The 18,205-nt window shown below is 38.3% G+C and overlaps 1 protein-coding gene across 2 annotated transcripts in view; it reads right to left on the bottom strand.

Moving 5' to 3' along the window:
* CNTNAP5 (contactin associated protein family member 5) overlaps positions 1-18,205 on the bottom strand; it is a gene marked incomplete at both ends in the record, with an annotated part of 875,906 nt that overhangs the window by 653,732 nt on the left and 203,969 nt on the right. For both annotated transcript variants that reach the window (XM_082658898.1, XM_082658899.1), the window contains one exon: positions 5,890-5,994. In XM_082658898.1, the coding sequence (XP_082515024.1) occupies positions 5,890-5,994 (105 nt within the window). The remainder of the gene's footprint in view (positions 1-5,889; positions 5,995-18,205) is intronic.

Here is an 18,205-nt window from a genome sequence, read left to right as displayed (position 1 = left end):
AAAGGAGGAAAGATTTTTAAGCCTCTCCATTCGTCCATGAGCCCAGGAAGCTGAAAATGCCTTGACATTGAAAAGAATCAAAATCTCCATGGCAACAAAGTTGTCATGCCAGAAACATGATCTCAACTTACACAGGCAAGCATCTCAAAAATATAGTGAGTGAGGAAGAAGAACTAAAATTTCAAAATTCTATTGGTGGTGGGGGGAGGGAAGGATGGGAAAGAAAAATAGACCTTTTCTTTCATGGGGCCAAAGATGTCCATTCCTATTTGCCTTCTAATCACATAAAGTAAAAACTTGCCCTCACTCTCAAGCTGCTCTAACCCACACAGGGGAGGCTTCATGCTGTGTCACCAACTCCTGAGTTTCCTGCCGACAGTAAGGGCTTCTCACAGCCCAGCCAACTTTAAGCCCAGATCAAAAGCTTTCTTACCACAAAACAAATCACATTTGACAAAATCAGATCCCTCCTAAGCCACAATTATACATATTGACTTGGCAACCTCCGTTAATGGTGATCTGACCCCCAGTTTAATGTCTTTTGTCATTTCTTTCAAAAGTAATTAGCTCTCTTCTTTGCTTTTTCCTTCCTTGTATGTGGATAAAATGTGAGGAGTGTCTGAAAGTGAGAGAACAAAACTTCCATTTGGCCGATTTCTTCCTTAGATGAGATAGCAGAGTGAAGACTATTAGTGGGTTTTAACCGTCTAATCTCTCTCCTGGTCCAGTGAGTTGCCCAGACCTTGGTGGCACAGTACCTAAGGTCAAAGGCTGTTTCCAAGGGTGTGTTTTCTAACATAAAGATGAGTTCATCACTGACAGAACTCAGACTTACTTTAGTCAGGGTCTGAGGGTACTCATGAGCATGCCTTTCCTATATTTTTCTTTTCAACGTTTGTGTTGATCTCTGCTTGGGATGACATCCTTCCCAGCTGTGCCCCTTTTTCTTCCTGGTGTTGGTCAGAAATGTGTACGCTTGAGTTCTGAGCACACAGTGGAGGTGAAGTGGTCCTTAATTACCTACAGTCAGTGTATGCCACAGGTGTATATGATTCCCAGGGGATGTGGTAGTGTTAAATGGTGTCTGAAGACCTGCAAGGCCTTTATCTTTGTGAAAAAGTTCAGCAGTGAGGAGCTGGGAGGATGCCACTGAGCACATTCATTTCAGTGAGGAAGACTTAGCTTTAGGGAAGTGAGGAGCTTTACAATGTGGATTTCATCTGCGGTGGAAAACCAGGAAGTTCCTTGACAAGTGCATGGAAGGCTGAATGGGGTAGAGTAGAAGGAAATCATGACATATTGAGATAAGGGAGTAAATGAATGAATGAATGGAGTATATTAAAAAATATCCAAAACCTGGAGATCAAAAGAGAGCTAAGTTTGTCCTTTCAACATCATCCTGGGGCAATTTTTAACAAGTCTACTCAATGATCGTTTAATTCTCAAGGAGAATGTACCTGTCATTTGGTTTTGCTATTCATTGGCTCATTAGACCTTCGATATTATGAAGCTACATGTTAACCCATAAATGTTTGCCCAATAGAGTAGACATTACCCCCCAATTTTTATTATCCCCTAAGACATTAACTAGTTTTGTATCCACCTAGAAATTTTTTTCTCATAGTCTTTTCTTTCCTCGTTGTGCCATGGCATTTTTATCTGTGAAATCGAGATAATGATAATAATAATGCCTACATGGAGGGTAATTGTGAGAATTAAGTTGATGTGCCTTAAGGGCTTAGAACAGTTATGGCTCATAGTGAGTGCTAAGTATATTGTTGTGGTCTTTAGCTGTATGCTGGTAGGTATAAGCTGCTAACAAAGGTTTGTGAACTAGGCATAGGATCCATAGGATCCAACCATTCAGGGAGGAGCCAAGCCTGATCATGACAGTGCTAGGAGCAATTGTTTAGCACCTGGCTGTGAACTTGCTGTTAAAAACACTATACTGAGAAGTCAAATAGAAACCAAGATGTTCTTTGAAATTTCCATGTATATCCGACATTATCCTAGATTTCAAACCAGGTGGAACAGTTTGCTCTTTGGGGTATATTTGCTGTCTTTCCTTTTTTACAATAAAAAGGAAGTTTTAAAGGAGGACATGTAGAAAAAAGGGTTCATTAGACAGGGCTCTAAGTACTTCTAGGCCATTTCAGTGGACAGACAGCACATAAGGCTGTTTTTAGATGGAGACAAATTATTACTTTATACTGATATTTTTCTATGTAAATTAAAAATTACAACTTTCTAAATTTTATTTTAGAAAACATATGACAAACCCTTCTTAATATCATTAACATAATAGCTTTTGTTTTATTATAATTATACTATGTATGTTCATAGCCTATATGTGTATTATATATATATGTGTATATGTATACATATACTACTACACACATCCATATACATGCATTGTGTATATATTCTATTACATATGGATTGTGTATATACACACACATACATACACATACACACATTGGTTTTATATATATATATATAAAAACAATGGATATATCTACCTTTTTCTATATATATTACTGACTGTATATATCCAACCATATGTATATAATTAACTCTCTTTATATACACTACTATACTATATACATATGTGTGTATAAAAATACACACATCATTTATATTGTGTATATATGTATATATACGACAAAATGATAAAATCAATATTATCACTAATCACAAATATTAGCTATTCATTATATGGTAATTTGTGTTATCTATGTATACTTTTTTTTTTTTAGCTGTTTTGTTTTTGTTTTTGTTTTTGTTTTGTTTTTGCAGTACGCGGGCCTCTCTCTGCTGTGGCCTCTCCCGTTGCGGAGCACAGGCACCGGACGTGCAGGCTCAGTGGCCATGGCTCACGGGCCCAGCCGCTCCGTGGCATGTGGAATCCTCCCGGACCGGGGCGCGAACCCACGTCCACTGCATCGGCAGGCGGACCCTCAACCACTGCGCCACCAGGGAAGCCCCATGTATACTTTTTATGAGTAGAATTTCTACCTATTTTTACCAGCTATGTGCCAGAGTTTTAGTACAATGCCTGGTACATAGTAGGTGCTCAGTAGATATTAATGGAAAGATTTGTTATTTACGAATTCATCCAATCTAGTAACTTGCAACTCTTGTTGCATTTTAGAATCACTGGGAAAGCTTGTATTTATTTAATTTACCAATATTCATTCTTGGGTCCCATTCCAGACAATTAATTCAGAATATCTGGGAGGTAGGACTCAGCATCGCTACTTACAAAGCTCTCCTATTTAATTCCCTTTAAGGGCAATGGTTGGCCCTGTGAATGGACCTGTGTTGCATGATGAGTTCTAGACCAATGCATCCCGACTCAACTGTATCTCCTGTCTGGCCTTCCTGATTTGGACTCTAGTTGGGAGAAGGAGGAAGGTCAACTTCCTTTCTGCCTACGTTCATGCTAACCTTGAGCTCAGGCACACGGGTGCCCCCATGAGCAGGATAATGATAATAAATCGAAACAGAGACATCTGTGTCCTGTCGATATCTGTCCATAAACGGGGGAGCTGGCCTATGATCAGACTCACAGCTTCTCCAGAAAATGCCAAGGAGCTACTGAGGCAGTCATGACCTTCTGCCACTGCACGATTGGGTGGGACTGAGACCAACTCTGGCTCCAGATGCCCTGTGGGAGAGTCTCTATTAAAATCTGCCAACCTGTGTTTCTTATTGAAATGACAAATGTAACTCACTATCCCAGTCTCTCTCTACCCTGCAGTGAGAAGGAGCTTTAGAATGTGCAAGTCTGGTCTCAGTCTGCACGTGATGCTTCCAGGCAGGCATTGCTGGTCCCCTTTACAGATTAAAAAAAAAACAAGGTTGACAGCAGGTAAGTGACTTACAGATGCTCATAGAACTTGTAAGTAAACGCCATAGCCAGCATTTGAACTTGGGCAGAATACTTTCCAAACCTCTTTTCTCTCTAATACACCTTCTTAAACCTACGTTAGTAAATCTATTTGCTAATGTGGTTGGGAGCAAAACTGTGGATTTAGATGACTTAGATTTTAATCCAAGCATTTCCCCTTCTTAACCTCATGATGTAAGGCACATTATAAACTTTGCTGAGCCTCAGAAAACCTATCTGAAGACAAAAAGGTAATAATGCTTACCTTGCAGTATCTTTGTGAAGATTAAATAACATAATATGGGTGAAATGCTTTATAAAATTTTTGGCACAGAGAATTCATGAAAAGGCAGTGTTAGTACAAAATTGTCATTGATATTTCCCTGCTGGGTCTTTTTTTTTTTTTTTTTTTTTGCAGTACGCCGGCCTCTCACTGTTGTGGCCTCTCCCATTGCGGAGCACAGGCTCCGGATGTGCAGGCTCAGCGGCCATGGCTCATGGGCCCAGACGCTCTGTGGCATGTGGGATCTTCCCGGACCGGGGCACGAACCCGTGTCCCCTGCATTGGCAGGCGGACTCTCAACCACTGCGCCACCAGGGAAGCCCTCCCTGCTGGGTCTTTGATTAACCGTTCTTTTCCCTTTAGAATACCATTCTTAAATTCCTCTCTCAACAAAAACACGGAACTTACTAAGTTTTAAGTTATTGATTGCATTATACCAGAATACTTGTGATGTGTAGTATGAAACAAACAATAAGTATATAAATCAATCTCACTCTGAATGGAGATTCAAAATCAGAAATTAAAATGTAAACAAATTAAATTCTTCTGTACTTTACAAAAACAATATCAATAGCACCTCAACGAATTAGGACTTACTCCAGAATGTAAAGATGGATCAACATTGGAAACTTACTAATGTGATTGACCTCATGTATCAATGGGAAAATATAGTCAAGATTAAATAATGTGAGCTCTCCCAGATCAGTGTACCTCCTGAAACTGCATATCAATTTTTTCTTAACTTGAAAAAGTGTTTAGAGTGTTCACTAGGTATGTCAACAAACAAATACCATCAGTTATTTAAAGTCTTTGAAAACTAAAAAATTCAACTATAGAACTATATATATATATATATATGCATTATAAATATGATTTAAAATATATCTCTCTAGATATCCAGCATCATATTTGTTAAAGGCATTTCACATGAGCCATTAGTTAAGGGTGTCTGCACTTCCTTCAGTCATATGCTGTAAAGATACACATCCAGCATTTAACCACAGTTATCTCTAGCTGGTAGCATTGCACAATTTTTGTATTTTCTTACTTTTACTTAATAGTGTTTTATATTTTTAATGTTAGAAACATTTATTATATTGTAAAAATTAAATTTATTGAAGGAAAAATCTTGGTAGATTTCATTCTTGCTTATGATAACATGCTATTATAATAATATATTTTGGTAGCTATTTATGTTAGATGCATGAAATATAAAAATAAAGCAAATTAAAAATATTTGTTCACAAAGGCATTTTTTGTTGTTGTTTTTTTGAGGTATGCGGGCATCTCGCTGTTGTGGTCTCTCCCGTTATGGAGCACAGGCTCTGGACGCTCAGGCTCAGCGGCCATGGCTCACGGGCCCAGCTGCTCCGCGGCATGTGGGATCTTCCCGGACCGGGGCACGAACCTGTGTCCCTTGAATCGGCAGGCAGACTCTCAACCACTGTGCCACCAGGGAAGCCCCACAAAGGCGTTTTATGATCATCAAAGAAGAATAAGGTGGGTTCAGGGGAACAGTAACCAGTATAACCAGTATTCTTTGAATATCCGTTATGTGCTGGGAAACATGGTTTCATTCTTTTAATGCCCCTCTACCCATTCTTCTCCTGAACACTGCTCTTGGACAGGATCCCAGCACATGGAGATACTTCCTTTCTTCCATTTACCCATTGTGTGCTTATTCAGCACTTGCCTTTAGAGTTTGTTACCTACTCACCAACCCTTCGGTTGAGCTGAGCTGGGATGTGAGTACCATTGAGGTCTGAGGAGCTGGAAAAAGCCACTGGAGAGAGCAAGGATGCTAATGGGTCATCACAGTTGTCTAGAATGAAAGGGGAGAGAGAGAAAATTCCATTAGCAAGAAGTGTTCCATAAAGAGAGAACTCAAAGCATTAACCGCTACCACTTATTAAATACCTCCTCTGATCAAGGCTGGTACTACTTGTTTCCATGTGCTATTTCATCGACTCCTCACAACAATCCTCAAAGACAGGGATTAAGTTTCTTTCACAGTTGGGGAAACTCAAGTTCAGAGATGTTAAGTAGTTAGTGTAAGGTCACAACACCAGAAAACGGTGTGGCCACAATTCTTGCTCAGTTTTGTCTAACCCAAAATCCACTATCCCGCCATTCCTTTGATCAACCACTTGAGCAAAGCCTCAAATTATGGTTAGTGAGTTTCTTCTATAAAAGAGGAGATGGTTTCAAAATGGGGAACATTGTTTAACTACTCTCTCATCTTCAGTCCCTAAAGACTCTTGTAATAGTTTTATCTAGAGGGACAGAATAACTTAGAATGTCTCACTCCTAGTTGTGTGAAAGTCTTTGGAAAATGAGTTATTGATTTTAATAATTCATTTCTATTCTATGAAGTAGTAGAGAATCACCCCCAGCCTTCCCTAAATGTGGTAGGTATGTGTCCTAAGACTTCTTTGATGCTGACCAGATGTGGGACAGTGTGGAGCCATGGGCAGAGATGAGGTCTTGACAATGTAGATATGCTCCTCTGATTGCCCTGACCATCCAATCTCATGTCCAGGTCTCTGCTCTTCACAGAGCATATTGGAGCTTGTAATCATTCATTTATTTGTTTGCATCCTCCAATAGGTAACATGCACTTTGTGGGATCTTAGCAAATAATCCGGCATATAATAGGCTTTCAATAAAGGTTTACTTAAAGAATGAAATGGTGAGTAAAGGAAGGAAGTAATCAATCAATCCACCTATCAATACCAACAATCTTACCATTTTTCCATTTTGTATACAATTGATCTTAAAGAATATTGCAAAATGTGTTCATGAAATCTAGACATACCTCACTCAAAACAAATTTGAAACATGTTATTCAGTTTGAATGTCAACTTCATGGTGTCAAATGCTCTCAGGAAGAGCTGAGTTGACATTCTTAAAAGAAAATGTACATAGGATTATGAGGTTGCTTGCTTACACAGCAAATTCTTAGGGAGCAGTATTTCATCTAATCGCAGGAAAATTAATTAGAAACATAAGCATTGAATTTTTATTTGTTCAATGTGTTAAAAAAATCAACTGGCAAAATATATTTTGAGTTTTTCCCAATCAAAAATGTTTGAAAAATATTTTGAGGCATTTAACAAACACAAAATAGAGCCAGATCCTCACTGAGGAGGAATAACACAAAAATCAGAGCAAGGGAAAAAAATCAGAGCAAGGGCACCTCGGTAGTTATGGTCATTCTGAGAATAGAAAACAGAACTCAGGGCCACTTTACCCCAGGCCTAAGATGCAAGTGAGAGGGGTTGCATGCACCCTTCCAACACAATTGTTTGGGAACATGAATTTGTTACTCTATTTATATATTAGGAAACAATACGAACATAATGGAAATCTTCCATTTGCTTATGCTAGTTTCATCATCAGGAAACAGGTAAATATCAAAGCTTGAACCCAACTGGACTGAGCCTCAGAAGAATACACCACACACACACACACACACACACACACCACAAACCACACACACCAAGCACCACAAAGTATTTCTCTTCCCAGCCATGTTATGAGCATCAGCTACCCACATCTGTAGTTACAGCTACCATCCAATTTCAGATAATATCCCTCCACCCCTACCCAATAACTCACAACCCTCCTAACACCCACTTCCACAAGCAAACTGAAGATCTTTTAAAAGTCAAGTATCATAATTATTATAGTATTTATGTATTTCTTAAACATATAACATGTATAAAACTCTGCTATCATTTTTTTCAATAATTTTTCTTGAAGTATATTGATTTTACAGTGTTGTGTTAATTCCTGCTGTATAGCAAAGTGATTCGGTTTTATATATATATATATATATATATATATATATATACATTCTTTTTCATATTCTTTTCCATTATGGCTTATCATAGTATATTGAATATAAGTTTCTGTGCTATACAGTAGGACCTTATTGGTACTGCTACTGTTTTTTTTTTTTATTTGGTTGCTGATGACATTTCTGAGTATTGTGCTCCTAACCCTATTTTTTTTCCCCCAGGTAGAAATTGAAGTAACCTAATCATTTCAATTTAATTTAGTCCAATAAATATTTATAAGGTCCTACTTTATGCTTGACCTTGAATAGACATTGGGATACATTTGAGTAAAATTGAGTGTCAGACTTCAAAGAGCTCAGAGACCATTGAAAAATATGAAGATATAAATAAGTCAATAAATGGATGGGATAGTTGAGGAGAATTTTTACCAACATTACATCCAAGCCAGTTACATGAGTACCTAACTGGTCAGACGTCCAGGTAAGTGCTCTTTCCCGTCTCCTCCAGTCTTATGCAGTCCCCTTTTCCACCAGGCACTGGCCTCAGGGAGAAGTAAGCTTCCAACCACACTGGCCTCCTGATGTCAGCTGCTATTTCCCCACTGCCCAGTTCCTCTTGTGAAATGTTCCTTCTTTGTATCTCCATTTATGGGGTCAGTGTTTCCATTTTGGAAATTGGTAAAGCCATTGGAAACAATCTGTGCTAATGGAAAGGTCCAGAGAGGATTCTTCAGAGCTCCTTTTCCCATGGACCCTGGACATTGCAGTGGCCTTTAGAGAACATGTCTGAGCTTTTGCTTCCCTATCCCTAAAAGTGATAAGAATGGGAAAGTTTCCAATCAGAAAGAAAGACCACCCCCTCCTCCCTGGCCAATAGGTAGAGATCACTCTCTCTTCTCTACGTCAGATGAACAAACCTGACAAGTCACCTAAACTGAGAGTAGACCAGGACTCAAATTGGTAATCAAATTATCCATAGTGGTTGGGAATTAAGAATTTGTCCATATAAGCATTCTCAATGCAAAATGTGTATTACTTTTAAACCTGTCCTATTCTTAAAGCAGAGGAGAAACAATCTAGCATAAATGAGGACAGTACAGTTGACACTTAACACGGGTTTGAACTGTGAAGGTTCACTTATACCAGATTTTTTTCAATGAATATGTTGTACAGTGGTATAGGATCCGTGGTTGGTTGAAAACAGGATGAGGAACCTCGGATTTTTCACTATGTTGGGGGTAGGTGTCCCTCAGCCCACGTTGTTCAAGGGTGAGCTGTAATTAATTTTTTAAAAATTCCTGATTTGGGAAGGCCGGGGATAGTGGATGGTGTCAGGATGACTAAGACTGAGAGATCCTTGTTCTAGACTGGTTTCTTCTCTTGCCTTGGTGACTCCAGGTAACACATCCCAATGCACTAAGCTGTATCTCCATTGTCTCCATTGTCCAAAATCGAGAGAATCATCTCTGCCACATCTAGCCATAGAATCATTTCAAAGATGGAATGAGAAGAGATGGAAAAAGTCCCCCTTTAAAGGATAAAGCACAGAATAAACCCAGGAAGTAGTATGTGCATTGTCTGTAATATCTGCTTGCAATCCAGAGCAACCATTTTCAACAATTTTATTCCTGGGATCTCGTGTGTATGTTACAAATCGTGCACAAGAATTGATATCACCAAAAGCTCTTTTGCACTAAAGGTTTGTGGTCAACCTGATGAGAAGGAGGATAGGAAGTATGGGAGAGGGGAAGGGGTGAAGACACACAGGAGAGTGAGGGTGGCATTGCATCCCCTCTGTGGATTGGCAGCCTTCCTGAAACGGGGCCGACATTGCACCAAACACATGGCTAGGAAGCAAAGACACAAAGTACCATCTGCTCCACCATCCCTGCAGGCTTTAAATAAGCAGACCCATGTTGTTGTTAAATTTTAGGAACCACTCACATCTCAGCCTTCTGACAGTGTGTTTGCAAGCTAAATCCATCAGTCAGTTCTTCCAGAAGTGTGGTGGATGTTTATTCGTATTTACATAAGGAAAGAGGAAAGGGTGAAGAAATTCTGGGAGGGAGAGAGAAGTTTGAAGTTTAGGAAAAACATAAGGCGGGACTAGAAGTCAGGCTTCCGGTGGAACACAGAACCTGGAGAAACCATGATGATTTTTCCAGAAATGAACCACACTTCACAGATGCAATGGCATAGTAGAATATTTTCAAAATATTTCCTTAAAAAGCTGATGCATAGGCTTTTCCTCTCAAAGATGTGTTGCAGAAATCAGGGGAAATTAAAAGCCTATTTAAAAATGCAAACCTTTTCTCACAATATTACTGTCCAATCTTCTTTGACAAATAACTGCCACCTTGTTTTCCTTTACACCCTGAAGGCCACCTCCAAACCCACCCCTTGCCCAGGAAGATAAAAATCCAGACCCATCAGTGGGTGTTGAATAACCCAGTCCTATTTGCAAATGACTTAGCCCCACATTCATAGACTAAGATGATGTCAAAACCAGAAGGAACCTCTGAAATTGTGGCATTCAAGCCCTCCCTTCACTTTACAAATGAGGACCTCAGGGTTGAAGGAGATGACAAGCCTGCTCAGGATGAGTTAGTTAATTAATAGACTGGCCTGGATGGAAACTCAGGTTTCCTCAATCCCAGATGGTGACCACTAGGTCAGAATCACCTGCCACCTGTGCATAAATCTGGTAATCATTAGTTATATCATTCTTCATAACATTTGTTTTAACAAATGACTTATTTTCTGCAAAAGGAAGGGCATGGCTTTATTTCCTGGATAACAGAAAAATGTTGAAGAATAGTCTATAATTTTCAAAAGAATTTGAATTTCTTACTTTTCTTTGCCCTTCTTTATTTCTTCATTTGACACTCTCTCTTACCCACCAAAAAAGGGGTAAAGAAAAAAAAAACCACAAAGGCAGGATGAAAGATAAAAAAAGAAATGTATTTGTTTTCTGATTAATATTTGTATGCATATTCAAGGCCAGCATTTTCTTTGATATTTTCAATCTGAAGAAGTGGGGGATAATTTTTCCCTTAATATACATGTACAGTTAAATACTAAAGGCCTTCTTTCACCTTAATTAAAAGGTAAAGGCACAAAAGACAATTCTGAGTAAATATGATATTTACACAGCTTCTTAGAAATAATAATTGACTCTTTAAGATGATTCCACTTTAAGTAACATTTTTGGTTGTCAGTGCATATTTTTATTCATTATTATTAGAATGCCAATGGAGTTACAGATGGTAACTGAAGTTAAATTGTGAGCATCGCCTTGATTACCAGAGTAAATTGTCTGTATATGGGGATTTGGAGCTTAAGGGATTCATTTGTATTTATAGGTGAGATAAAATTCCTCTTAGCATTGCACACTTAATGGCCCACTTTGTTTAAAAGACATAAAGCATGTGTTTCGTGTAGTGCCTACAATGAGGCTTAGAAGTGGCAACTCACGCTTTTAGCTTCATTTATTTTTCCCCTTGTTACCTATAATTTCACTTAGCAAACAACAAAAATAAATACTCTAATACTACTCTTGACTCTGACCCCGTCCCTATTTTCCACCATGAAATCCTAAAAGATAAATTACTCCATGATGCACAGACCAAGAAACATGACTCTCTAAAATGAGTCATGAAAAGAAGGTCAAATCTTCTCTATCCTGACATCCATCTCCACCATAATGCAGTGCTACTTGCCTTTTGAGTATCTGCTGGATACACATGGTCGTGCTCTTTGCTGTGGGAAGACAGAATTCAAGCCAAAGACATAGACCCTGAGCTCAAGGAGCCAAGCATTTACTCTGGGTTGAAAGATAATTCATGTATTTTTTAAAAGCTCCTTACGTGTATGAACGATTATATGCAGGAGACCTTTGGCTTGGGATACAGGAACCCTGGGTCCTCTTCTTCCTTCACTGTGAATGTGCTCTCAATTTTACCTTCCTGTGCTTCAGCTCCCTCCTCTGCGAACGGCGCAGGTGATCGTTCATTTGTTTGATCAACAAACTTTAACTGGGCGCATTCTAGGTATCAGAGTTTCTGTCAGGCTTTTGAGGTAGTAAAAGCATTTGTAACCAATTCCGCAAACGTAGTGGAGACGGACACACCCTTCACTGCTCCACAGCTGTGACTGGTGATGGAGGAGTCAGGGCATCCCAAAGGGGAGGTGGTCCTGTCTAGGGATTAACAAGGGTGCTCTGGGGTTCTTTCTAGGCTTTTAAAATCATTCTATTCAAGATTTTAGGAGAGACTTGTTTGGAGGTACTGATCTTCACTTGTAAGTGACTTGCTGGGACTTGACCATAATCAAACCCACTGAGAACAATAACAAAGCAGCAGAGGCAGCTATAATTCTTTCCTGCCCCTGGGGCAGCTCCCCTTCTAGGTGGTCAGCTGTCCCTGCCATGCAGCCAGCAGGAGATATCACTCATACTGGATGGGTGAGCAGCCTACAAGTTTCTCTGTTCATTTCACACTCTAGTCTATGTTCAAACTGGTCTTTGAACCAAGGTCTGTGTGACTTTGTGCACATCTTCCGTCTGAAAATCTGCTTCCCATCCCTAAAATGGTGTCAGGAAAGCCTCATAGTCTGGCAAAGGCCAGTCTCCCATGTGATTATCTTGTGTGAGTTTAGCTCTTTCCTTCTTGGATTTTCAAGAACATCTGTACACGGAGTTCCCATAATTAGCCCAAAGACAATGGCTTCAAAGTATACTTCCCCAAATTTCTTTCCTCTCAGATTACACTTACTGCCACTGATGGATTTTTTTTTTTTTTTTTTTGGATTCTCAGTTTAGGGATATCATGCTCACAATTGATTGCTTTGTTCTGTATTTCTCTTCTATCCTTAAATCTAATTTATCAATTACTTAATCTGATTTTTTTAAAAATGTTTCTTAAGCCCCTCAGATGGGAGGCATATGATATACTAATCATGTGTGGAATATAAAGCATCATGTTGAGCAGGAATTTTTTTTAACTACAGTACTTAACATCTGGGACTATGTATATGTCCAATAAATCCTTGTTGAGGGAAACGGTGAAAGTTACAAGTGTTACCATTTTTTGTTGTTGTTGCTTGCAAAGATCTCTTAGATTTATACTCTATTTTTTTCCCTCCCTTGCCCACTACTTGATCCTAGTTCATGCTTTTAAATATCATGTTATGATTTTATAAGTCTGCTGAGTTAACACTGGGCTCTACTATCATTGAAGCATTCTTTCTAAAACACTGTTTTCAATATATTTTCTTCCCCATGACTTATTAGGCATGTCAGCCTCAATTTGGCTTCCAGAAGTAGCATCATGAAACTGAAAGAACAAAGAGGGAGTTATTAACATAAAACAGGTCCAAACTGAGCATAAGGCAGGGTGTCACTGATGAGGGGGTCACAGGATGATCAAAGAGTCAGAAAGTAACATCCAACAAGCGGACATCAGGAGTACAGGGCTTGTTGTTGGGATACGCTTTGGTCAGGGGACCATGCCCTCCAAAAGAATCATTCAAGATTGTGAAATTCAAATACGCTAAAGCTATCAGTTCTTTAGGATTATGGATGGTCCTTCTTAGCTTAAATGAATTAGCTAGAAGACATGAAATCTTGGATGTGTAGAAAAGGTAAAAATCATAGATGAAAAGGCTTAGAAATTTCTGGAATATGAGAAGCTGAGATTGGTGGCTGGATTACTAGGGATGGTTTTAGAAGAGACTGATAAGGAAAAAGCAAATCTTTGAAACAATGAAATTTTATCTATTTAAAAATTTCCTAAATCCAACTTTGTTTCTATACACTCCTGTACACTTCTCCCCATATCCACCCATCAATATTCCATGCAATACACAGACAAACATGCCTACACATACACACACACACACACACACACACACACCATTATAAAGTAGAGCCAAATCAGTTTCAGAATTTACTGGAGTTTTAAGCAAAGCTAAATACATGAACAAATGGGATGCATGATACATGCTAAGCTTACAATGATAAGATTGGAAAAATGGGGAAAATAAGATAAAAACTTTAAAAAAATTGCAAGAAGAAAGAATGTATTTTTACTTAGTGCATGGTTCAAATGATTATGCATAGGATATTAAAATGAAGGAAAGGCCACAATTGGAGAATTGTAAAGACAGTGCTTCTGTCGATTCAGTGCTCATCAGAGTTGAGCATTTCTTTCCTTGAGCTGTGTCTCTCAAGTAGATATCTATTCTCTTTTGAATACACTGGAGCTAAACTTCCAATAGCTAATAGCCTGTATTGAATGGTTGTAAATTACACTGAAAGTCCTGGTTATTCAGGAAACTACAATCTTCACGTGCAGCTCGATCAATCCATACACATTTATAAGACCCTCTTCATCTCTAGTGGGTCTAGGCATAGAGCTCCTAAAGGAAATACTACAGTCTCTGAGTGTCATCAACCTACTCATGAGAATTTAGGAAAAATGCCTGATTGAAAAGGTAGGCTTGAGTTGGAGACTGGCCAGCTGGCTGATAGCACAACCCCATGAGGGTCAATGCCAACCACTTATGAGTGGATGGGAAAAACATGTATTGATAATTCAAACAAATATTGATTCTTATTGGTCTTTGTAGGTGAGAAAATAATGTCAGCTCAGGGACAGCAGCAGTGGTACTTAAGATCGTAATCTGGCTCTGTGTGTGTGTGTGTGTGTGTGTGTGTGTGTGTTTTCTGGACCAATTGGAGACTGCAGTATATTTGGAAAGAGGCAGACATTGGAGCCCAGCCCAGTCTGAATTCAGATCCTGACTCTACAGCTTACTAATTATATGTCCTTTGGGAAGTTTTTTAATCTCAGTCTTCTCTGTGTATAATGGGGATCATAACTATATCCAGGCTTGTCGTAAGAACAAAAAGAGACAATTCATGTTAAATATTTAACCCAGTGATTGGCACAAGACTGGATACACGTTAGTTTCCTTTATTTTCTGTCCTTCTTTCTTTCTTAGATTCAAGCTCATCATCTCCAGCCATTGTTTTTTAAAAAATGATCTTTCTTATACCCTCTACTATGCCTTTTTTTACTTTGTCCATCCAGATGGTTTTAAGACTGTTTCTTTATCAGCTCTTCAGGGTACATGGGATAATTCTGCACCAAGAGCTATTCTGTTTATGCGTTGCGTATGCTCCAAGACAAAACACAGTACACTTTCTAAGTTTTATCACATTTTTTCTTGGATGCATTTAATAGTTCTTAAGCACAATGTGCCAGGCATCATGCTATCTGGTCCACAGACTGTTGAGCCTAAAAGGGAACAGGAAGCACAGCTCTTATATAACATTACGAGGGATGAGGCTGTAGAAAACGTTTGGATTTCTTTCTAGTCCTTATAATTTATGTATTAAAAAAATCTTGTGACATGTTAAGTAGGGCCTTCCATGTTTGTGTTTTTGGATTATAAGCTTAAAAAGCTGGGAAACACTGCTTTGGGTGAGACGGTCACATCAATTTGTATTTTAGAAAGTTTGCTCTGATTTCAGGGAGGAGACTGGAGCGTGTGTACTTGTGTGCATGTCTGGGGTGAGGATGGGGGGAGGAGAATGAGGGTAAAAGACTGGTGACAAGAGGACCCATTCAAAGCCTATAGAAATAGTAAAGAAGAAATCATAAAGGCCTGAACTAAAACAATGGTAATTGGGATGGGGAGAAGGCAAGGCAATTAGTTATAGAAGAATCATCATTGCCTGCTGATTTGAACGGGACGTAAGAATGAAGGATCATGTCAAGATTTCTGGCTTCAGTGACTCTCTATTATGTTATCCTGGAGATTTGGGAAGCTCAAAAATTGGTTTCTAAAATTAACAAATTTAAATCAAGCAAAAGAGAGACAATGAATGAATCACATCAAAATGATGTCCAAATGATACTTAAGACTCCTCATCTTTCTTTTAGATAAATATAATAAGTAGTATCAGGGGAGTAAAATATATATATGTATGTATAAATGTGTGTATATATCTATCTCAGATGGTAAGTCATAAGATGTTATAAAGAGATGTATTCTTTTTTTTTCATATTCTTTTCCACTATGGTTTATCACAGGATATTGAATATAGTTCCCTGGGCTCTATGTAAGACCTTGTTGCTTATCCATTCTCTATATAATAGTTTACATCTGCTAGTCCCGAACTCCAAATCCATCCCCCCCACCCATCCTCCCCCTTGGCAACCACAAGTCTGTTTTCTATGCCTGTTTCTATTTCATAAGTAAGTTCATTTGTGTCATATTTTAGATTCCACCTATAAGCGATATCATGTAATATTTGTCTTTCTCTGTCTTGCTTACTTCACTTAGTATGATAATCTGTAGGTCCATCCATGTTGCTGTTAATGGCATTATTTCATTCTTTTTTATGGCTGAGTAATATTCCATTGTGTATATATACCACATCTTCTTTATCCATGCATCTATCAATGGACACTTAGGTTGCTTCTATGTCCTGGCTATTGTAAATAGAGTGGCAATGAACATTGTGGTACATGACTCTTTTTGAATTATGGTTTTCTCAGGGTATATGCCCAGTAGTGGGATTGCTGGGTAGTATGGTAGTTCTATTTTTAGCTTTGAAAGGAACCTCCACACTGTTCTCCATAGTGGCTGTATCAATTTACATCCCCACCAACAGTGCAGGAGGGTTACCTTTTCACCACACCCTTTCCAGCATTTGTTTCTAGATTTTTTGATAATGGCCATTCTGACTGGAGTGAGATAATACCTCATTGAAGGTTTGATTTGTATTTTTCTAATAATTAGTGGTGTTGAGAATCTTTTCATGTGCCTCTTAGCCATATGTATGTCTTCCTAGGTGAAATGGCTATTTAGGTCTTCCACCCACTTTTTAACTGGATTGTTTGGTGTTTTTTATAATGAGCTCCATGACCTGTTTGCATATTTTAGAGATTAATCCTTTGTCTGTTTTCTTCATTTGCAAATATATTCTCCCATTCTGAGAGTTGTCTTTTTGTCTTGTTTATGGTTTCCTTTGTTGTGCAAAAGCTTTTAAGTTTAATTAAGTCCCATTTTTTAATTTTAGGTTTTTTTTCCATTACTCTAGGAGGTGGATCAAGAACGATCTTGCAGTGGTTTATGTCAAAGAGTGTTTTTCCTATGTTTTCCTCTAAGAGTTTTATAGTGTCTGGTCTTACATTTAAATCTTGCGTAGTACAGTCATTGCTTTGGGTAGTACAGTCATTTTCACAATATTGATTCTCCCAATACAAGAACATGGTATATTTCTCCATCTGTTTATGTCATCTTTGATTTCTTTCATCAGTGTTTTATAGTTTTCTGAGTACAAGTCTTTTGCCTCCTATGGCAGGTTTATTCCTAGGTGTTTTGTTCTTTTTTTTGCAGTGGTAAATGGGAGTGTTTCCTTAATTTTTCTTTATGATTTGTCATTGTTGATGTGTGGGAATGCCAGAGATTTCTGTGCATTAATTTTGTATCCTGCAACCTTACCAAGTTAATTGATTATTTCTAGTAGTTTTCCGCTGGCATCTTTAGGATTTTCTATGTATAGTATCATGACATCAGCAAACAGTGACACTTTTACTTCTTCTTTTCCAATTTTTATTCCTTTGATTTCTTTTTCTTCTCTAATTACCATGGCTAGGACTTCCAGAACTATGTTGAATAAGTGTGGTGAGAGTGGACATCCTTGTCTTGTTCTTGATCTTAGTGGAAATGCTTTCAGAATTTCCACCATTGAGTATGATGCTTGCTGTAGGTTTGTCATATATGGCCTTTGTTATGTTGAGGTAGGTTCCCTCTATGCCCATTTTCTGGAGAGTTTTTATCATAAATCGGTGTTGAATTTTGTCAAAAGCTTTTTCTGCATCTATTGAGATGATCATATGGTTTTTATTCTTTAATTTGTTAATGTGGTGTATCACTTTGATTAACTTTCATATATTGAAGAATCCTTGCATCCCTGAGATAAATCCCACTTGATCATGGTGTATCATCTTTTTAGTGTGTTGTTGGATTCTGTTTGCTAGTATTTTGTTGAGGATTTTTGCATCTATGTTCACCAGTGATATTGGTCTATAATTTTCATTTTCTGTGATATCTTTTTCAGGTTTTGTATAAGGGTGATGATGACTTCATAGAATGAATTTGGGATTGTTTCTCCCTCTGCAATTTTTTGGAAGAGTTTGAGAAGGATAGGGGTTAGGTCTTC

The sequence above is a fragment of the Grampus griseus genome (genome assembly GCF_964374135.1).
Source record: "Grampus griseus genome assembly, chromosome: 7".
Taxonomy (NCBI): Eukaryota; Metazoa; Chordata; class Mammalia; order Artiodactyla; family Delphinidae; genus Grampus; species Grampus griseus.
The sequence above is the reverse complement of the archived record's forward strand: the minus strand, read 5'-3'. Positions and strand labels throughout refer to the sequence as shown.